General features: G+C 40.7%; 1 protein-coding gene across 2 annotated transcripts; it reads left to right on the top strand.

The window, feature by feature from the left end:
- The first annotated feature begins 1474 nt into the window (after positions 1-1474).
- On the top strand, positions 1475-22157 carry LOC111268606 (acetylcholinesterase). 2 transcript variants are annotated; one of them, XM_022847681.2, is made up of 13 exons: positions 1475-3530; positions 3833-4033; positions 12955-13115; positions 13320-13466; positions 13953-14136; positions 14340-14501; positions 14642-14798; positions 15026-15170; positions 15293-15559; positions 15705-16065; positions 16188-16467; positions 18331-18492; positions 19739-22157. In XM_022847681.2, the coding sequence occupies exons 2-13, from the start codon at positions 3895-3897 to the stop codon at positions 19806-19808; spliced, it is 2235 nt and encodes a 744-aa protein (XP_022703416.1). In that variant the 5' UTR covers positions 1475-3530; positions 3833-3894; the 3' UTR covers positions 19809-22157. The 2 variants fall into 2 exon arrangements, with proteins under 2 accessions (XP_022703416.1, XP_022703415.1); XM_022847680.2 differs by having other exon boundaries at positions 1475-4033.
- Positions 22158-23006: the final 849 nt, after the last annotated feature.

Here is a 23006-nt window from a genome sequence, read left to right as displayed (position 1 = left end):
GCTATCATTTGAAGTAAATATCATCATTACATATGATGTCCATATAAATATAACCAGTCGTTTATGAAACAGCTAACGCTACGTGAAATATAGCATAGTAACGTAGCTTCTGGATCTCGTTATTGATGACGCTGACAGATTCAGTTACTACGGATAAAAGCTATTACAGACTAAGCAGCTTTAATTCAACAAAGAGTTCCGTTTTGTGAACAGCTGGATTTTATGTATATAAATTATGTTGATTTGAGTTCTAACAAACTTGAACATATATTACATTGTGTACAATAAATTGGCTACAATGTTTCAACGGGTATAGGCTTGAACAAACCATCATGTGGAGCCAAAAAAGCTAGGCTAAAAATGGCCTAACTTTTTTTTGCTTGTTCGAGATTCAACACAGGTTTGGCAGGCTTTTGGCAATCGTGTCAATAGACGGTATTGTAAAATTGCTAATCCGTCCTAACCATTAATAGCAAGCCGTAAGCATATGTATCCGTATAGGAATGTCACATGATTTTTGCTTTGAGTCAGCTTCCTGTCATTGATTGAATTGTTGGAGTCTTCATGGTTAGGAAGAGTAAAGCATCGCCGCAGAACTCACGGGAATCCGGATCCATGCAGGTTGTTAATAACGGCAGACAGTGTACTAGCGGGACAAAATCGGAGGAGCGGTCACTCACTTGTCCGCTACTCCGGCAAATACGGTTGCTCATAGTCTCATCCGTGTCTTTCTTGTATGATCATTATTCTGTGCATTGATTATTGTCGTCAGGACCGTACACTGCTTTTTCTTTTTACCGCTATATGCTATGTATTGATATGTGATATATTCTAATGGATTATGCTGTTGTTCTATTGATTTGTAATCGTGTGTGACACATTTTTTTCTGTGGTAGGATTTTTTGCCTGTTCCATGTTTATTCGTTTAAGATTCGGGGTATATTAGAGCTGCAGTTCCGACAGGCTGCAATCTCTTCGTTTCCGGTTTCCTTCCATAGCAACAAGAGTCGCAAACTTGCCGACGGAGGATTGATCCGGCCAAACGATCATGACTATATATCCTATGCCACGGGGCATATCCTGTGCAGGTTCGTCCCCACAGTCCTCGCTTATTGTTCCTTACGTGCCTTTCAAGCATCGGTGGATTAGCGTGCGCCGTTGGTCTCTCCGTCTGTCCGTTGATGTCCAATGTTGCTGCTACCGCCGCAGTTGACAGGCAAGCACAACAAGTTTCTTTCACCAGCTCTGCGTGTTCATTCATTACATTACCAGACGGCCAGCAACCATTTTCTACCAACGAGAGCCAACGAGTACTATCTCAGTCGCCCGTTCGCCAGCTCGCTTTATGCCGCTGACGCTGAGCTGGCTGATGTCATCCGTGGTTGCTATAGCAACAAACGTCAAGTTTCCACTCCCCCTCGCCGTTGCGCGTCGCGTTCCTCTTCTCAGGGCTCGTTTGTGTATCGTAGGCATCGTCGTCGTTGTTGTAGCAGTGGTGGTGCTGCCGCCACCGCTGGTTCCGAGGAAACGGCCCGTTGTCACTCTTTGACGTCGACTGTCAGCGACTGATAGTAGAGCCAAAATAACGACAGCGGTAGCGTTGAGGCCGCTACCGTTGCTGTTGTTCGAGCGACCGTAGCCGCGGTAGTTGTCGGCCTACCAGAACCGAGTGGAATGGCTGAGGCATTCGCGACTACTAGCGATCTTCTGCTGTTGGCAGTGAAACCTGTTGACTCTGTTAGTGCCATGGCTGTTGCTACTTCGGAGAGTAACGAAGGATTGCGAAGATTTTAGAAGCATTCGCTATAGAGTTATGAGTGGTACAAGTCTAAAGAAGCAGTCGCCGCGTAGCAAACAGCATGTCAATGCTAATCGCGATCGACAACACAACATTGTAGTCTACTGGAATATGAAGCAACAAGCAATGCACCTATAAAAATTGATACTGTACTACTCCATCTCTGTTTTGATTCACTTGTGTTGATTCGACCGCTCATGTGATTGTAGGTGTTGATGCTTTCTACTACGATTATTACGAGTACTACTACCAAGGGAAGTAGTTCTAGCGGATAGCGTGAGTGACAGAAAAGAAGATCAAGGATATAACAGAGTAACGGTTGCGTATTTGCTGCTAGTGCGTGAGCGGTTCTTGCTATGAGTCGCCTGTGTGTCTGTGCACGAAACTGCAGGCGGCTTGAATCACTATATGTTACTGGCGAGAGTATCACGGTCTCAGTATCGACCTAGGTCTCCGGCTAGGGAGCCTATACGTATGTCTTTTTTACGATGAACGCTCATTCAGTACGCACGCGTATCGGACAATCAGTCAGCTTACCACTACCTGCGCTGAACTATATGGGCGTAACAGTGTGAGAGACAAAGAAAGTGAACGGCAAGGTTGACGACTTATCAAAATTGTTTCAATCTGCTGAAGCCACATATCTGTGGCGAGGCAGCGTCAAAACGAACATAGAAAAAACATTGCCATTCTGTCGACCTATTGTCTTTTGTAAGTCACAAAAAGAGGACCGTCGACCCGCAGAGCGTTTGTCATAAAGTGCAATAAGAGAGTGGTCAAGAGTTACCTCTTCTGGATCAGCAACTAGTGAATGGCTTGTTTATTACACCTTGATGTGTCCGTGAACGTTGGCACAGCATAACCTGCCGATTGAACTTTCTAAAAAGTCACGACACTATCCTGATGAGAATATCTGGTTGATTAGTAAATCAACAGAGTTCATACTATTTGTGTTTTGACCAGAGGTCGTGATATTTTTCGGCACATAATATTAGTATACTATGTGACAATATAATTGAGGAAAATAATTCCTGTTCATCCAGCCAAATGGGTGAGACGACTGTACGTCGCATTTAGCCAGAATAACGCAGAAACCTATGGCTCCTCCCTTATCTCACTAAACTACCGAAGAAGCGAAAGCCAAATTAGCAGAAGAAAAAAAATCACTCGCTAAACTCGTGGCCCATACGCTGAAATCATATAATCGCAGGTCATTATCAGGTCCGACGACTGTTTAACATCCAGATTCTAATAACTCAACAAAAGCAGGGACGGCGCGAAAACAGCAGGACAAAGAAAAGACAACGTACGACCAACGAACCGCTGGTAATAATATTACATATTGCGGCTGTAGTTGGTGCAAAAGAAAAAGAAGAAGACGAATTGATAACAGAATGCACCGGATTTTCCGGCGGGACTGACTCAAACGATCTGGCCGGTAGGCTGGTTTACAGAAAGCTACAGCTGAGTGTCGTGAATTGGACAATGCGCCGAGCCTGAACCGAAACGCACCATGACAGAAATTAGCTGTCAGAGAGTTATCGGCCATCGTAATAAAAGTATTAGCATTATTACTAATAGTCGTTGCAGTACGACCAGCTGCAACAACTTTGTCATTTATGTGCTAGTCAACCGTTAATAGGAACGTCGTACGAAACTATCGCGCGTATATGAAGCGAATTGAGATTTGGGCCGACGATCGCTCTCCCTGATACTTGTAACTGTTGTTACGGTTAGTTTCGTTAACCATACACGTTTTAATGAGATAGAAAATTCAAGCTAAGCTGAATTACGTGTACTGGCGGTGGCTATGACGAGCGCTTGTTTGACCTGATGACGTGAGAGAATCCCTGTGTCTAAGTGAAGTACAGCTATATTGTTTTTGTTGGAAGCCGGAAATGTGAATGATGCTAGATAATTCGGGTAGTGAAATAATGAGCACCAATGAAGGCGCCGGAGTCGGTGTAACGCGCCGGTGGTGTCCTAGAGGAAGTTTATCCGTCTGTATACTTGTTTTACTGTCGTTCCTTTCAGTGGAAGGGCAGTTTCGGCCAGATTACACAGCCTACGGGCGGCCGCGAATACTTGATGGCCGTATGCCATATGAGAATCGCTTTCCAGGAATTGATCTTGAGAAACGAATCAAAGAGGATGGTGACTCCCGTTGTAGCGTATTCCAGTATGAGCATTTGCCTCTCACAAAGAGTGTTGTAACTGACTTTGGAACGTATGAAGGTAAGATATAGTGTTAGCCTATGGAACATCAGGCAGCTATGGTCGAAATACTACATCTAATTCATTAGCGCTAACGGTTTGGGTGTCCGCGTAAGGTTGAGGTAGACCAGGAGGTTTATTATTGCAGTTGTGATAATTATTATTGTGTGAATAAAAGTCGATGTTATTGTTGTGAACCAAGCAAACCTACGGACTCAAACTGGATTAAAAAGGGGAAACATCTAGGATCTCGCGCACCACTATAAATCATAATCTATAACATTCAACAAACGTACCCACAATGGATTAGTCTTATGGATTGATGCCGAAATCTCAATCGTCCAGCAACGCCTTCCTATGGCCGAAAGCTCGATGAATCATCTGACGTTTTTGACGAACTTGAATTACTGTCATGATCCCTTTCTCCCGCTTGGTAATAGTTAGTGAGTCATATGGAATGCAACGTTTTCGCTAACCACCAAATGAATAAATACGAATGATTGCTATCGATGCCTCGTGGAATTGTTGGTTTACCAACAGCCTTTTACTGGCTACGTGCTGGCAGTGTGTTTAGACCAGAGTGAAGCACCTCTGAGGTTTTTCTGTTCGTATTATCATTGAATACCCAAAGCAAATGTATATCATGCCCACAGTCTCCTTTTCGAGCGCTACATGCTGTACAAAGATTTCGTAACGATTAATTTATAATTAACTTATTTATAACTATATGTATAATATATAACAAGCTAGCCATCTTAATCCTGTATGTTCGATAATATCGTGTACTGTTTACTGGACCCTAGACTCTAGCTGTAGGTACGGAAATCAAGCTGAAAGTATTTGGTACTCTCTGAAGATTAAGAACGTTTATAAATTAAAGATGAAAATTTATGATGATTTCTCTATAAAAATACGAAAAAAAAAACAATTATATTACTAATCTTTGTTCATTGGTATCTCCAACGAGTAGTCAGTTATAGATAGCTGATCTCAATAGAAGTACTTAGCTGGGTGATCTGTATTTCACCGATGGTGTGAAGAAAATATGGCCTATTAGAAAAATTTTATACACCCAGTGCGTGAATAACGGAAGAGATTCTTGACCTTTGCATGTATGCCTCAGTAAGGCCTAGCGTTGATTTCTACTGAGCTCATGACGTTTTAAAACGTAAGACCTGTTGGAGCAAGCGTAAACTCTTACGTTTGCAAACAAACACATGTGGTACGTATCTTGCATCGAATGTAGTTATTTGCCTTGTCAATTCAGTTACTATCGACCATTTTTTTACAACGTTTTAACATAATCATGTTTACTGTCAGTACTTTTCCATAAAACCTCATCATTAAAACAAAGAAATGGGCTTGAAGAAATTCAAAATATCAAGTAGTACAAAAAGTGTGTGTTTCTTATTAATAGAAAAAATGGCAGACCTGAGACCTGTGTTTCGAAGTAAGAGTTTTGCAGAAGACTGTGTTTCTTCTGTTTTATATGTTGTTCGTACTGAAACAAGGTATAAATCAGTGATAAGTACGGAGTTGTTTGGCGAACGACCACCTTATCCGGCTTCGTTATATGAACCTTCCAAGCTGTCAGTGCTCATCAACACTGCAACAGGATTTCACCAGTACCGTACTCTACGGTGAAACGACAGCGTCAGTTAAACAAACTTGTTCTAACTGGCTGTCGTAGTTTTCTGAAAACTAAGCGATGTTATTTGATTAAAAACAAATCCCTCACGAAACGCGCTTTTCACGCCACTAGGAACAAAGGAAACCCCCTGAGCTGCAATAGTGGCTGTGACTGGCTGCAGTGACTCTTTTGCTAAGCAAGTGACTAACTAAGAGGGTTGGTTTTGCTTAGAAAAATGGGAACGCGGAACATCTTGTTACTGTTGATTCGTTGAACCTGTCTCCCGCATCACTCTGCTGATGACAGTCCCATCATGCGAATGCTGTAGCGATGGTGATCTGCACTAAGTGTGGACTACACTAGATCTACTGACATTTGCATGCAGACTAGCTGGTGGCTCACGCCCCTTAAGCAACGTGCATCCCACAGATAGCGGAACACATACATCCGCTTAGTCTTAGCGTGCACCTACGCTAACGATGATTCTAGTATTTTGGACCATAGTAGCTAACGATAATGGGACGAGCACCTAAAGTCATTAAAAGTGTATGACGGTCCATAGGGACAGCGAAAGTTGGTTGAGAAACATGGGCTTGTAAACGAATAAATGGAGACTATCACATGATAACAGATGGGTGTACTGTTACAGATGGAACTAAGATGGAAAATGATAATCAAGATAAAAACTCAAGTGAACGTAAACGTATTCCGGAAAAAAGTTGATAGGTCGGTAGCCGCAACCGATAAAATTACAATTTACACTTTTAGCAATAACACTTGTATATGAAAACCATCTCTTTCTGTTACAATGACTATTCAAAGCTATTATAGTATTCATTAAAGAGGTTTAGGTGGACGTAGGTCGTCTTGACTAGGGTGTATTTATTTCCATGCATAATACCAAAGATTATTGAAAGACCGTTCACTGGTGTAAGCTTTTTTTATGTTTAATATGGTATTTGCAGGGGTTGCTTTGAGGAATTGCATCAATACAAATTCCGACATACGTATATTAGTATATATTACATGACTGATAGGTGACTGTTTACTGCAGTACATTATTTGGAGTACAGAAAGTACTGCAAATATATGTGGCACGGTATACCTATTGCTTTTCGGATTCATGAAGGACATGTAGCATTATACTTCTGTAACCGAACAGATTTGACTACCTAACTCGCGAAACGTATGGTAGTCATCTAAGGCTGTCCTGGTCATTATTTGTTAAAAAAAAAAAGCCCTGCAGCATGAGCAATTGCGAATTCTTATGCGCCGTAAGTTTGTCACTTTCGACGTCATGCGTTAACAAAACTGAACTTTGACCTATTATGATTGTAACCGAAATGACGAATGTCCTAGTTCGAATAAAAGTGCTGTCATACGGTATTTCATCAACTACCCATATGCGCCAGGTTTTACTTAGTCTATTCATGGCGTTAAGGATACGTTATGAAACTACTAGTATATTCAGGACAAAATAAGAATTATTAATAGGAACACATGGTGGTTTTGTAAAATTCCAACATTCTCTCGGGATCATTGTCTAAAAGGAAAAGGATTTAATAGCTCTTTTAACGCTGTCAAGGCCTTTGCGTACCTAACAAAGTTCCTTATTTTTGGCAAACGGTGGATGCCTTCCGGTTGCTTAGCTTGTTCTACCTGCACGCTAAAAAAATTCTCTTTTAGATTTGCACTGACCGTAGAATACTGGTTTGCTAGACTTGTTGGTTGTCTGATTTTTGACACTTCGTAAAAATGCTTAGAAACGTAAGCATTTCCAACGGTGTTATATCTGCCCTACATAACGAAGCAACTATATTAATTATACACTAAAAGCGTAACTAGCTTATTCTTATAAACATGGCCAGTTATCGAATTCGTAGCTCACTCACATGGGCTTACATAGATTTATTCATACACGACCGACTTTTCCCTTACGCAGACAGATCCACTTAGGCAGCATAAGGGGCGTTTATTTGCGACACACTTACATATAAGTAGTGCGTGTGAAACAATTAAGTTGATTTAACGTTGAGTGCTGACGACACAGCCGCTATATAATCGGGTGAGAACAATACTGTTAGACCATAGTTCCATAAACTGTTTGTTCCCGTTAAACCTTCATATCAATTTATATTTGTTTTATTTGGTTTTACAGCATGAAGTCAACGAACAGAATCGTGCGAAAAAAAAGCCATTTCGAACATTATTTTCGTTGTTGAGTCATTCTGTTTTCGTCTTGTTCCTCTGTGTACTCTCTGTTCATATTTTTACCGTTGTTCCATTTTTTAATATCGATATCGCCTTTTAGTCCATTTACTCCGTGTCCGCACCCCTGATTCGTTCGACGGTGGTTCCACGTAAAGATTATTTGCAACGTAAAATATATGTCTCTAATGTATCCGCCTTTATGTATCGTTTGCTATTGTTCCTTTTTTGGGATGTAGTGAAGTGAGATGTCACTGGCTTTGTTTCTAGTGTGGGGGAAGGGGGCACCGTGTCGACGGGCGACAGGATGGATGTGCACATTTTTTTATTGTCTATAATAGCCCTAAATCCATCTAAAGGCTGACAAACGTGGTGTTTATTTCAGTTAGAATTCATAGTAGAACTTTACCATAAGCGGCCATTTACTGGTAACATAGCAGGTCCTGTTGCGGCTCGTTGTTGTTAACTTCATTGTTGTAATTCCAGTTTAATGAATGGTTTATTTTCTTAGGTTCTAACAGACGCGATATATGTGTGTTTCAATAACTCGGATAGAGTTATAGCATTATTCAACATATAATGTATAAGCTATAGTCTATGCTTTATTCTTCGCAATTAAAATAATTAACTTAGTAGGTGTAAACTGACAAGCCAACACCCCAATGTGTTTGTTTGCGAGATTGCGTACCTTTAGATTAACGTTTGTTTTTTTCGTATTTTATTTTATTATCTACTCCGTGGCCTGGGTTTGCTCATCATCTCAGCGATAACTGGCGGGAATCCAAGCATGTCGACTAGATATAATCACAATGATGATAGTATAATGATACTAATCAGCAGATCGTAGGACTCTGTTAGCTGCCATATATCGTGTTTTACGTTCGGTACCTAATTATCACATATAGAATGGTGGTCTCCAGTGAAGAAGAAGAGTAGCTTCCAAGCACTTTTGTGCTCGTGCGCTGTTTACGCTTTTCCGTATATAGCCACAAGGAGTGAAGTAAAGATAGATACCGTAAAAAACAAAAACCTTTCTCTTTTAGGACATGAGATTCTCTTACAGATGGTCTATTCGTGTTGTATTCAAAGTTGACTAAAAAAGACAGCAACGCATACCGAAGTTAGCGAGAGCAAGTTGTTACATATTGTATTACATATGTATAGGTACATATGTCGGATAATAGTAATAGAAAAATAGCCAGGGACATAAATGACGCAAAAGACGAACAGGCATTGATTGTTTCACACTTTGAATCTAAAGGATGTTGCTTCGGAAAAAGGTTTTTTAGCATATTCGCTAGAGCCACATCCTTGATCCTGGCTAAAACTAAGTGCCGACTTTTCTAAAGTACGTACTGGATCAATACAATTTGCGGCCTGTGTGTAGCAAAACGTATCAGATCAAGCAATATCGCCATTGTTAAACACGTTTACGCGTCTAATCACAGCTGTCGTTTAACGACTTCACTGTTTATAATCTGAGACACACGAATCAATGTATGTGCAACAAATATGGCCATAGATTTTTGTCGCCGATGCCGCTTCTTGATAGACAGCCGCCCCCAAATGGTCCCTGTTCGTTCAATGCAGGGATTACGTAGCAGAAACTTTAACTACAGATCGTTAACGTGTTAAAATGAAATTATGACTCGGGGAAAATCTGAGCACTATGAAATTCCGAAGAACTGATATCATTCAACTTCTTATATATGACATTGTTATCTGCCTTAGTAATTACTGCGCAGGGGTGACGTGTTAGACCGCAACATGGGACTATGGACAGGCATAATTCTAGCAGTTCAGATAATGGATAACAGGTAGCTAAAACAGGGTAGGAATTATAACATATTTCAAGTGGTGGCCGAGAGAATAAATTACTAGTTGAAAGGTAGCATAATACGTTGCAACTTGTGCCGTAGAGAGCCGTTTTTAAAAGTTAGCTTGACCTCAAAAGTTTTATGAACTGGTTAAGTAGTAATACTAAGCGCTAAGCTTAGTTTAATCAAAGGATCAAGAAGTGATCACCCCCAAGTACATTACCAGACGATTTGTACCCCTTCATTAGAGTTTTGTGCGGCGTATCCTATATCGTTTTGAAAAATATAAGAAAAAACTGGGTCCCCGAAATTCGGAAGGTCAGCGAGCTATTATATTTGTATTTGTGCAAATGTAGTTGATTATTTTATTACTAAATACTTTGCAAACATAAAATCATAATAATACAAAGGTCTATTTACAGGCACCAATCACAGCAGTGTGTGCCTATACTATATCATCGATTTATATAAGGAATTCGAAAAAACAATTCAACACAGAATTACACTTCGTTGCGATAATATTTAAAGTCGCCAGTAATCGGTGATTTTTTTACAGCGTATTAGTATCATCAGTGTTACCTTTGCATAAGCTAAAAGAAGTATTAATAAGGTATAACAACTTACTTTATTAACAACTTTACAAGTAAAATGCTGTATTATATAGTATGTCCAGCCATAATGCAACCGGAGACTCTGGTTTGAAGCTTCCGACGCTATGCCTCACTTCATCCCGCGGAAACACGAGCTATAGCACAATGTCCCTGTGAGCATATTATTGCATCCGTCTATTCGGTTCGCAATGTTCTCAAAGTCACGGCCAGTCTGAAGCAAACTTTGCCCCTTAAACAGCAAATGCCCCTTCACCCTTTTTTGCTTCTGCTCACAACTATACCTGATCAATTCGTTTCCGGTGCATGATCAAAGTTACACGTTCAAAGGGAAACGATTCTCTGCAGCGATTTTTCACTCAAATGCCGGTAACATGTTGCGCGATATGTACTCTTGCCATCCCTCTATAGAAGTATTTTCTCCAACTTGCCGCTACTGGAGCAGTTGGTCCAGAGCGATGGCTAGAAACCTCATAGAACCTTTATACCTCCTTCGGTTCCTGTTACGATCCAGACTGTTGGTTGACATGAACTTACCGGATGACCGAATCTACATCATATTCATTGCGTTTAACACTGAGTAATTTCTCGCCGCCTTCGCTTGAAAATCTTTCGCCTACTGTTGTGCAAAGCCGCTGGTCGTCATGCATTTTGCTATGTATTTGCTACACACAACGCGCTACTCATCCATATCTGTAGACGCTGGGCAATATGTAACTGCTGCACTATATTGAAGACTGTATGAGGTAGATCCTGCCACAGCTATCACCGACGAACAATATGAACGGTATCTGTAGTAATGAGTAGTTGATGAGTGTCTGTCTGCATTGTTCGTTCTCGACTATTACCGTTATTTGCTTTCGAACGACGCTGCCGTGCCCAGTGCTTGATTTAGAGGTGTCATCCGCGTCGTTAGCGTGAGAATTAGCCACAATCGCCAACAGCAACAGTTGGAACCGCTAGCTACATCGTTAATAAGATTAGCGATGGAGTGGAGGCATTGCCTCGGGGAATAAAAGTAGAGCTTTTTATGACAAAGTTTCGACGGTTCTCAAAGTTGATTCCATCCCTGCGCGTTGCTCAGCTTATCTTCGACGGGCGCCAGCCAAGTCGATGCGCAGCAGCAGAAAAAGAAGGATGGAGACTACAGGCGGGTATTTACTTGGGTATTGTAATAAAACAGGCGCCGATGCGCTGATATGGTAGTTATCGCTGCGGTCACCCGTGGATCATGTCACGTGATCGAGCCTCTACTGTATTGCAACGGCGAGTTTTAGAACTGTTTGCAGTGGTGACAGCAATACCTAGTCTAATTATCTAACGCGTTATCCCGCGCTAGAATTCAGGTCCGCGCTTTACAAGCTGGAATCTACTATGTTGTCTGCACATTATAAGTAGATGCTAATGTTTGTTGGGCAATGACGGCGTTAGTAGCTAGGGTGGTTACGAACAAAAAAAAAAAACAAGATATAACTGTAACGGCTCTACAACTACTGCTTGAATTGGCACACGAGTGCCTACTGCATTTGTCGATCTCATTGTGCATCACTAGCTAAAGCACAACTAATTAAGAACAATGAAAAGTTTTAATTTCTCTGTGCCTACTATGTGCTACTCGTTATCCATCGCAGCCATTATAAACACCGAAAAAAAGTTACTGCGCCCTTGTAAGTCTGAGCTATCGCCAAATAACTGCCATTTTTTTAGGCGCACAGATGATCCTGAAGTCCCCATATTTTTACATTTCTTATGCCCTGTATGGGAACGTCGCTTGGTATACTGACCTGTATGTACTCCTTTGTAACTGAAAGATGTTCGTTTAATTGACTTGACCCTATAGCTATAAAAGTCCGTTACTGTAAAAAGCCATATGAATCATTCAAAGTGTGGTGCACATTATATTTAAACTAGTTTTAATATATATCAAGTTAACGCAAGCTTAACGTCTTCTATTTAATGATCGAATAGACTGAAACATTTGGTAATGGTTTTTGGGGTCTCACTTGCGTGCTTTCTAAAATACAGAGCATGAACTAACTTTCAACTTTAAGGGGTAGCCGTAGTTTCTACAATAAATGGGGTGTATAATAAATGATAGGGCTAAGGAGGCTACCTAACAAAGTGCTTGTACAGATTTTTCTTATGATATAACGGATTTGCTAATATAATGATTTAACATAGGAATCTATCGTAGGAAGTGGTCGCAGAAGCATAATTTGTACAAGTAATGCATTAAAGAGCTTACATACACTGGATTTACAGGCGATTCCGAATATAAGCTCAATGAATATAGAATCTGGATTTCAAAAAAGGGGTTTATCCATTATAATAAAAAGATTATAATAAAGGGAACGACATTGGCCGAGAATATCAGCTTTCAGGACTGTCGAAAAAGGGGGCAACAGAAAGTTTGCTGTATACAATAGAACTTCGTACTATAAATTCTGTTAAAATAAGCGCTAGTGAATTCCACTTCTGATTAGAACACTGATTCATTTCGAACACCCTAAGCAGACAAAACAATAGAAGATGAAATGTCATGCTGGACATTAACAGTATATATATAATGCATCGTCGTATAGTTTCAGCCACTGCGTACTAGCCTTTTTTGGCCAGCGTAAATATCATCGCACTCCTTACTAGTGAAATACGCGCAGTCACCATTTTCGCTGATTGCAGGCAAGGTTGTTTACATGTGCGATACCCCGTCAACAAAACGAGATGATCGACCGGCTCATCAGGGTGGACAAGAACTTCCGAAAAGAGATTATCCAACTTCGGCGATTGTCTATTTAGGAATTCCTTATGCTGAACCACCTCTCGGATCTTATCGACTCAGAGTGGGTTATTCGATATATGTCTCGCATATGTGAACGACGCACATAGCTAGTAATGAACATGAAGACCAAGAAAGCTTCTCTGTGCGTCTGTCTGACCAGTAGTAACAAAATCTTGCTACAATTATTATTGAAAATGGGTGTCATATGTAAATTCTTAGTATTACTCGTATGCATTCATACGTCTTTATACTGTGTTCTTCTCAGGACCCTCAGCCTATCCAGTTTCGTGGTAACGTTGAAGCGAAAAAGTTTCGGGCATCTTGTCTGCAACATACGAATTTCACCGGTTCGATGAAAGGCATAAGTCATATCAGCGAAGATTGCCTCTATCTCAATATTTATACGCCTAATGTGAGTGACACTAACCTTGTCATGTTCAAATAGCGAATCTGAATAGTAGTCACCGATAGGGAGTATATTAAGGATCAGAACACAAAAACGAAGGCTATTATAATAATGTGCTAGTGGATATTAAGATAAAGAGAAGGAAGATAAAACGAGTGATTTGATGCAATGCAAGCGTATTTCTCTGTAGTCGTATATATTTGCCGTAGCCACGTCATAGGCCTTTGCTAGATTAGGCTGTTGTCTAAAAGAAAACTAATTTTTGAACAGCAGTGGCCTAAGCCGAGCTTCGGAGTCAATTTTTAAGTCCTTGCAACAACCTTAGTACTTTCGTAACTCACCAGTCGCTTACGGTATGTACTAAATGCATTTAAAATATAAAACGTTTTGTGTATAGATACAGTGTGCTCTAAAGGGTATGTTGTACGTTGACCTCTGTATTATAAACGACTGACTTAAGCCAGTTCATAACGACAATGATCTTTACAATAGGATGAAGTGAACAGTGGGCAGCGGTCCGCGGTCATGGTGTATCTGCATGATGGAGAGTTCAGTCACGGATCCGGCAATCTGTTCCCAGGACACATGCTAGCCGCATCTCAGAGAGTTATCGTTGTGACACTCAATTACCGACTTGGCGCCCTCGGTTTTCTATCAACCGGAGATAATTCATCAGGTAAGCCTTTCGTAATTAATGAAATTAGAACTCTGAGCGAAGACAGCGTCTGAGCTTGATAACTTCAGAGTGTATGTTCAAGGGCCGAACGACTTGCGAAAGACATTATCTATTGATGAATGATATGAAATTAGAAAATAATATTCGTCCTGTTACGATCGCCAAGAGCGCAGTTCATCCGACGTTGTGTTTTGTGTATACAGCTGGGAACTATGGTCTAATGGATCAACGGGCAGCGATTCATTGGGTTTACCACAATATCGATAGGTTTGGAGGTGATCAAGAACGAATCACCCTCTTTGGACCTGGCGCCGGAGCGGCAGCTGCTGGAATTCATCTCATGCAACAGATTTATGGAGAAGACCGTATGTTCTTTTTAAATAATACAAATCTATAATTAAGTGTTATTACGACACCTACATAGAGTGCTAAGTGCATCGGCCTTGTGTTAAAGGATAGTTATTATTATCGTCATATTTAAGTGTTTATTCTTTCGTTTTTGCAGTGCACATCAAACGCGTGATTGCAATGTCTGGAAGTGCAACCGCCGACTGGGCCTCAATTGATGATGCGATTTTTGTGCGAAATATCTCCCGTCTTTATGGCGAGCAAATAGGATGCTGGGCTATGGATAGCTGGAAGCTCGTTGAGTGTCTGAAGCGGTACTGTGTACCTGGGCGTTTATTTTGTATATTAACCTAATGGCCTCAAGGCCAACGCAACCCGTTCCGTCATGTCATTTTTGATCATACGTATTTACATATGGGTGAATTTTACTCTGTAGTTTGTTGTAGTGCGTTGAATGCGCATATGCCGATCATTGTTGTAAATTCATAATTGAAGTCTATTGGAATGACTAAATTTTCATTGACATCTTATTTTATTCCAGAAAAAGCAATAATAGTGTTGAATTCACTTTGACAACAGTGAAACCCGAACGGGGTTGGCTCCCTTGGGGACCAGTGCTCGATCGAAATACACGATTCAAGTCCCCCGTAATGCCATACACCCCACTCGCTTATCTTGAGCATAAGGTATAATTTTGCCTATCCTTCTAAGATTTTAACTTCCAAATTCATGTGGAGACCGTTGTTCAAGTTGGTAAAAAGGCAATTTTTTTTTGAAGGCAAGTAAACATAGCGAATAAACATTTCAGATGCCCCTGCCTGGTCGTATCGAAAAAATTGCCTACATGACCGGCGTAAGTAGGAATGATGCTTCATTTATAGCAAAGGAAGACCAAGAGCTTCGCAACATCGGTTACCAAATGACCTGGGATACATTTGACTCAAAGATTCGGGCCTATGCGAAAACTTACAACTATACAATTAACGAAGATGCGATCATTGACGCAATTCGCTTCATGTATACGCCCTGGATGCAGCCAGACAATTCATCTCTTCTTATCGAAGAATACGTGAATGTAAGTTGTGTGCGCCTCACAGAGGTTGCGGGTTTGAGGTGATTTTTCAGATATGTGGGTACGTACTGGACAACCATGTAATATTTGTATAGGAGAATAACGTAAGTTGTTGGTTTCGACGTTATGATTCAATGGTTCATTCCAGATGTTCTCAGACGCCTTGTACGCAGCGCCTATGGATAGGATGGTGAAACTGCTATTGGAAATCAACGTGCCAGTGTACCAGTACGTGATGAACTATTCCTTAACTTCGGCCTACTTCCTCAAGTCGCAACGCGAATGGGACCGTGTACCGCACGACCTTGAGTCAATCCTCGTTTCAGGGGCACCTTTCATGGATCCTAAGTTTTACCCTACCGACTACAACTTCGAGTCAGTGACCTGGAGCGACGGAGATCGAAACATGAGCCAGTTGCTTATGGAAGCCTGGGCTAATTTTGCTAAGGAAGGCACTCCGACACCGAATGCTCTTTTCGGCGTTATTGACTGGAAACCTATGCTTAAAGGTAGATTGCTGTTAGTTGTTGACCACATAGACTCGTGCATTGCATCCTTTACTATTGCCGTTAACTTACTCAGAATTTTGTCAAACTAGGATAATTATATCTATTATGTTGCATTCTTTCAGGTAACCTTCAATATCTGTCATTGAACGCTACTTACTATGAGGCTCAGAATTCATCGTCTTTCATGTACCGCGACTATCGTCAAAAGCAAGCACAATTTTGGAATCAGTATGTTCCGGGAATTTTCGGCCGGGCCGAACATTTCTGGCCATACTGGAACGAATTGCCGTGGGAGTATGAAAATCGGGTCTACAAAACATCACTGTACTTCGTTTCAGCTATGGCGGGACTATTTTTGTTTCTCGCGTGTGTCGGCTTCTGCTGTTACTGCCGCGCATCCAGGTACGATGATGACTTTTACTAAATGAAGCCGAACACAAACAAAAAGCACAATGTTAATGTTGATACTCAAAAAATGATGAGGTTCTCGTTGATGCCGAATGTCGCATCGACGTTTGAGACTGGTGAAATCTGCCAGCGAGGGCTTGCAGATTCCAAACCCAACATACGGCAGTTTCTGGGAAAGACTTACGTATGAATGCGTTTGGCATTGGTGGTCAGCTCTCATACTGAGTCTTTTATTGTATATAAGTATGTCTGTAAATGATAATGGAAACGTTTAGAGTATTTTCTTGCTCGAAAGCGGCGATTTAAAACGATTTACTCATTGATTCGAAATTGTGCTTATATATATTAAATTTACCAATAAGTACATACATTCTACAAAATCTCATAGAGCCATTACTTTTAGTAGGTAGTCGCCCGTATGCTGAACTTACTAAAATCTGGATTATATATTACAGATTCAAGGAACCTGACAATTTGCCGCATTACCGAATATGATACAATGTTTTTGCTTATCTTTGAAAAAAGATGTTGGGGCTGCACGCTTTTTTCAATCATTATTTTGTTGACAGACTGGCCTGTTTGGCATTTGTAATACGATAGTGCTTTTTAGGTATAATTTATCGGTACAGGCCGACAGACAAAGGATACTTAGTCTTACGAAATCCACAGTAGAATACCAAGGCAAGAGAATCATCCTCTACTCGGAACGGTGGGTAGCGTGATATCTGGACATCGGTAGCACAAAACGCGTAAATTCTTCGCTTGGAAAGGCGCTTCCAGTTTTGATCGCGACATTTGGCTCCGTTTGAGCTGGATGACGGGTTATCGCACGTCGGCTCTAGCGGAACGTGTGATTATTTTCCAAGGCTTGGCGACTTCTGCAATAGGCGTGATCTTGCGCGCATAACATGGAATGGCTAGAATGCGTGTGATTTAATGACACTTTAAGAGTTAAATGAAAACCCTGACTGAAAGATGGTTTACATATGATTTAGCGAAATTTTATTTACTTCATATCATTTTGTAAATACGTACGTTGGCGTGTTAATGGATAAATAGAATAGAAGCTAATTGCGAGTTAATATCGGATGCTAAGGCTTCTGTTTACAGGCACAACCAACCTTTCTTTCAGTCTTTTTTATTTTATTTTGTCACGGCATTACTTGTAAACGTTTTTCATCATCATAGTACACATTGTAAGTGTCCTCCAACGTAGAGCGGCCATAAAGTACTCGTTATTCGGATTTGTTTTGTACTTTCAGACGCTTGACTATTCTCAAAACAAGATTCTAGAATACAGTAAATGAATCAGCCTTGCTCGCTTGTGATTTTTATACAACAAAGCGTTATTAAAGAAAAGCTAGAATTATTTATAAATATATAAAGTGCTCTAGGACTAAATATGACATCACGTATTTATTAAAACCCATCGCGCAAAGATCTGAACCTCTTCTATTTCGCATTCAAAAGCAGTGACGGCTCGGGCGCCTTGATCGGTAGAAGGGGTATCTGCGTGATACGAGTGCGTAAAGTGTAGAAGAGATCACTGTGCTCTAAATTGTTGCAGCAATGCTGGCCATTGACGTTCTCTAGAGAACAGAAAAAAAAAAAAAGAGCGACCGTTACCGTATTTATCTTGCCTGTGGACTTTCTCAGTGGTGTCCAAAATAGCTACGTAAAAGGATTAGCTTAATCCGTTTACATTCTATTATAATTTTATCCGCTACTCAAATAACGGAAGTGCTCCCAAGATGTTGCTGTCAGATGTCCTTGGGTGGTTGTTTGTTTACTAGGGTGTTTAGCCTCATTATTCGGCCGTTGCAGACGTTCATGTGTTACGTGGTCGCACTTTTTCAGATATTTGCATGATTCGATCGACGAGACTGATTATGACAAGGCTTCATCACTAAAGTACGCGGGGCCCGGGGAATTTGGAAGAAGCCGCGCGGTCGCTGGCAGCGGCATGAAATCCGGCCTCTCGTGCGGCTCGTTGGCCTCCGCAGTCGCTGCTTCCACAAGGCATGTTCGCTTCGCAACTGATCACTGATACACGAAATTGAAACCGATTGAATATTTAGCAGCTAAATTGAGCAATGCTATATGATCTAATTTAACACCGTAACCTTGATTGATTCAAATTGGCGAATTACTATGAATGCTACGGCTTTACAATGGACTTATTAACTCTCACCAATTGCTTGATTGATGATTGAGCTATTGACTGCGATCCATCTCTCGAAAGTAGCGATTATTTCTTCGAGTGTTACTTTACGAACATTCTAAAACTTTTATTTGACGACCCACGGCTTTTAAAAAAGCTTAGGCCGGTTACAATGTATTTGTTCTGTGTTCTAAGGCCAGTGATTCGTACCTCCTGGATGGTAGCTTGGTTTATGAGCTTTACATTATATGATATTTTGCCTGCAAGATTTCCATCATGTTCAACTGGTCTCCTTATAAATTAGATATGAATAGCTGTAGCTTATAAGTTGTGCTATATCATACTAATATCGTACTGTATCGATTGCGTAACCATATTCGTCTGAGACATATGTAACCATGATGTCTCATGCAGGTAATAATGGCGAAAGTTCTATCGTCATGCTTTCAGTAACGTGAGCGCTGCCAATTTTGAGATGATAATAGACATGAAATCGAACGATGAGCTGCTGTACGCGAAAGTAGTTTTGCTGGCACTTTGTTTGGCTTTGGCGGTGGATACAGAATGAGTTACTGAAGTAATTACGAGCGTGCATGTATAGGGTAGACGCTCGCTTTCGCCGATGGGGTTTAGGTGGCTTGAGCGATTGTATTTGTTTTTTCCCTTTCAACTTTCCCTTACAGCTATCCGGTCCGTTACTTGCTACGGAGCGATTTGATATTACTGTGCTGTGCTATTAGTTCTGTGTTATCTAAATAAGGTTCACTTCTTAAAAAAAATATCAATTTAAACTGTCAAGCTAAGCATCTCTATTTCTACTCACTATCTAATGAGAAAAAAAATACCATCAGCTCAAACCGGTTCCCTATCCCGTCTTAGCATGCCTCACCGTTTTCTAAGACTTTTTTCTGTTGAAGCCACATATTATCACAATACGCTTCTAAGTTAGCACTTGCTCGTTTCGGTATCGAATTCTTAACAATGCGACAATAACAATAGTAATGATCGTAGTTGCACACGGTAAACAATTGTATTTGTTGCACGTCGACACGTCTAACCTTCCGATCAACGTTGGGTTGCCCTCGTCACGTTTCCTGGTTGCAGTATGCATTCATTGGGTGGTACGCGATATGAAAGCCTGCTCGCTGTCCTGCCGAGGGACACCGCGGTATAGCAAAAGCTCAAGCCATCGGTGACTGTTTCAGCATCTTCTATTCAGTTTACCGTCGCTCCAAACTGACGATAAACCGTAGCAGTAGCAGCAGCAGCAGCAGCAACAGCAGCAGCAGCAACAACAACAGCAACAACAACAGTAACGGAAAACGAAATGAGTGAGGCAGATTTAATGTTCACTCGTTGCAGTGACGGGTTTTCGCCTGACTCCATCAAAAAAGCTCTAACCGGAATCCTTTACAAAGTCAATTTTGCTCAATGTCTCTCTATTGCCCTTACTACTAACGTCAACTAGTCTTTGCTAATTAATATGAGTGGTTTTTCATTTGGCAACGCTCATGCCAAGAGACCTGGCAACGTCAAATTGAATTCCCCTCTGCTGATATTAATAAGGAACTCTATAACATATGATGTGCCGCTAAATGCATTCTTGTGTATAACGACAAATCCAGACGACTGGCTGAACCTACCTAGCATTAAATTTGATTGAGTCCGACTATGAACAAAAAGCCTACGGACTCGAAACAGCGGTGACATTGGACGCAGATATCGTTTTCTAAACTTCCATAGTAAATATACTGGCAGCAATAGAGCTATAGTGCGAGCTTTTTCTATTTCTAGAGCATATTTGGCAGCCGTCAAGTGCAAGACAATTCTCATATTATTCATAGTTTAGTGCCAGTTCTCCCTACTCAAGCGTTTTTTCCGTAGTTGTAATTCGAATCGCCTTGGAGAAAAATGATTAGGTAGAAAGATACGTGGGCCCCAGTTGAATTCGTTCCATAATGTAGTGATATGTTAGAAGATTCGCTTAATTTCACTCAATAGTAGCGAGAAATATCGCTAGTCCAGCTCCGTGTTCTACATGTTCTTCCGAAATACGTTCAAGATGACCAGTCAGAAAAATGGGCCGCAACGAAAAGTGGACACCAATTGACCTTTAAAAGCTCCTCCCTCGATTTAATCGTACTCCAGAAACGGCTGCAGCTCACACCACGAAGATGATCTTGCATTCGATCGTGCCACATGTAAACAATGACACCTTGAGATCGGCCGAAAATTCGAGAGCACTTTGTGGAGCCAATACGAATGAATGAATGAATGGATGGATGAATGAGGTGTCACCAGCATCGGCCGCTGAACTGGCTGGACGTGAGTGAAGGCGAGAGAGATAAATGTACAGCTGAATATTTACATAGATACAGAATGAACTGTTTATAAGCATACGTTACTTGTGAACATTTAACGACTTTAGATTGGCATTAAACTGTTGTATTGCCTCATGGCTCAACCATGTATTTATGAGTGCGATGGAATGGTGCATGAACATAGTGAAAAGATGTTGCAATGTTACCAGTGTAGATTTTGCATGTGTATAGAAACGAGGTTTTAAGAACGAATATGTAAATCAACGTGTATCTACTACGAATAAGATAAGAATGGACGCAATGCCATGAAACAAAGACTGAACTGAGCTGAAAAGAGTCGCTAGACGATATTAGCGCACTGTTAGCCTTTGGCGTCGGTTACGTAGATAAAACCCTGTTAACACTGGCTATTATTATACATTGGCGAATAGAAAACGATATGTCCATGTACTTAGTTAATATATCAATTGAAGGAAACTAAGCCACATCGAATGTATGAGCATTGAAAGAGGGCACAACGCAAGAAGAAGAGGACGATTTGATGTGCCGATTCCATTCACTCAAATTAAACGCTTTATCAAGCTCGATTGGAAATTGTAGGTGTCTCTAAGGGACTATGACGCATTTGACAAATATAATTTGGTTTGTTAATTCCGTTCAGACAATGTAACGCTTGTCAAGAGTCGAAGGCTGGGGGAAGTAGACAAGGTAGGGGCTGAATAATAGAGTATCGTCAGTAAGGTTAGACTGAATGGTGTTATACAGTTTAGATTGAATATGCTTTTTGCAACGAATTTATTCCCCTTTCTACAGGGAGAGATCAACAACCACTGCCGAGTTGGCATTCACTCGAATAAGATGTCTCTAGGCAATCTCTTGTCAAGGTCAGTTCTTCTCGTCAATATATTATATACATCGATATGTGACCGCACACGAAAGACATTAGTATAGACATATGCAATTATGTATAATTAAATCTCATCGTACAACAGAATACAATATATAAACAACTAAGTTAAATGAATGTTTGTCTGTACGCAGAGAAAAGCTCACCTGTATATATTATCCACATTATTTAAGGTGATAATTCACGCATAAGTTCAGACAGCATGTTTATAATAGATATTATACGTACAGACAAAATATTACGCAAAGGATTCGAATAACTGCCAAAATAAACGTTGAGTCATCTGGTGCTAAAACTATGTGTTTTCCTTTCGGAAGTTCAAATTATCGAACGAGTTTCGTATATTCTTAAACTGTAAGGTTGGGAATCGAACAATCGAACTTTGAACTCTCGGAAGCAGAATCCATTACTAACAGAAAATATGTGAGAAGTAAAACGATAATTCGGTTTGTTGAGCACAGAGCAAGTTATCGTATCCATGTGTTCGCCAAACGACGAACGAAATATAGAAAAAAATAAAAATCTCTTAACTATAACAAGTCAACGAGATATTAAATAAAGGAAAGGAAAGAAAAGTAAGTCTGAAAACAGTTGACTAAAAACATGAGTGCTTGTAGCTAAGCATAGCTGCTTATATATGTGTGCTAGAAATCTCCAACAAGACGTTCAGCATAGCTTTGGCTGATTTTCCTAAAATTTCTATACACTTGTATGCTTGCTATAAAATTCTTGGGTTCATCGTATTAGCTGAACGATGGATTCGCTAGCCTTCCGCAGAAATCCTGCGTCTGCGACTGCATGAGGGACGCAAATTTAAACTTCCAGGTAACTTGATTTATGGATTAGGCCCCAAAACAAAGTAGACCGGTTTCTTAACCTGTAGTAACATTAAGTACGCGTACTTCAGTTATGCTAAAAAACGTTTTATCGCCCACACATGCATTAGAACGCCCGCCAAACCAGCACTGCACGTCCTTTGTTATAGAAGTACGCACCTAAATTATAGTTGCTGAGTCGTATGATGGTTCTCTAGATACTCCAAGTATAGGAGTTAACGTAGAAAACATACATTTTGCTTTAAAAGGTCAAATTATATCAGCTCAGGATAACAATGTTGCTACGCCGTACGGGTACATGCCATTTT

The sequence above is a fragment of the Varroa jacobsoni genome, unplaced genomic scaffold (genome assembly GCF_002532875.2).
Source record: "Varroa jacobsoni isolate VJ856 unplaced genomic scaffold, vjacob_1.0 scaffold_1302, whole genome shotgun sequence".
Lineage (NCBI taxonomy): Eukaryota > Metazoa > Arthropoda > Arachnida > Mesostigmata > Varroidae > Varroa > Varroa jacobsoni.
Note: the sequence above shows the minus strand (reverse complement) of the source record. Positions and strands in the feature narration are given on the sequence as shown.

Excerpts from the sequence above, each read along its gene's own strand:
- LOC111268606 (XM_022847680.2), top strand. The coding sequence starts at position 3,703 with ATGATGCTAGATAATTCGGGTAGTGAAATAATGAGCACCAATGAAGGC. Across the intron at positions 13,116-13,319 it reads TCGGATCTTATCGACTCAGA|GACCCTCAGCCTATCCAGTT; the intron begins GTGGGTTATTCG and ends TGTTCTTCTCAG. Across the intron at positions 14,137-14,339 it reads AACCGGAGATAATTCATCAG|CTGGGAACTATGGTCTAATG; the intron begins GTAAGCCTTTCG and ends TTGTGTATACAG.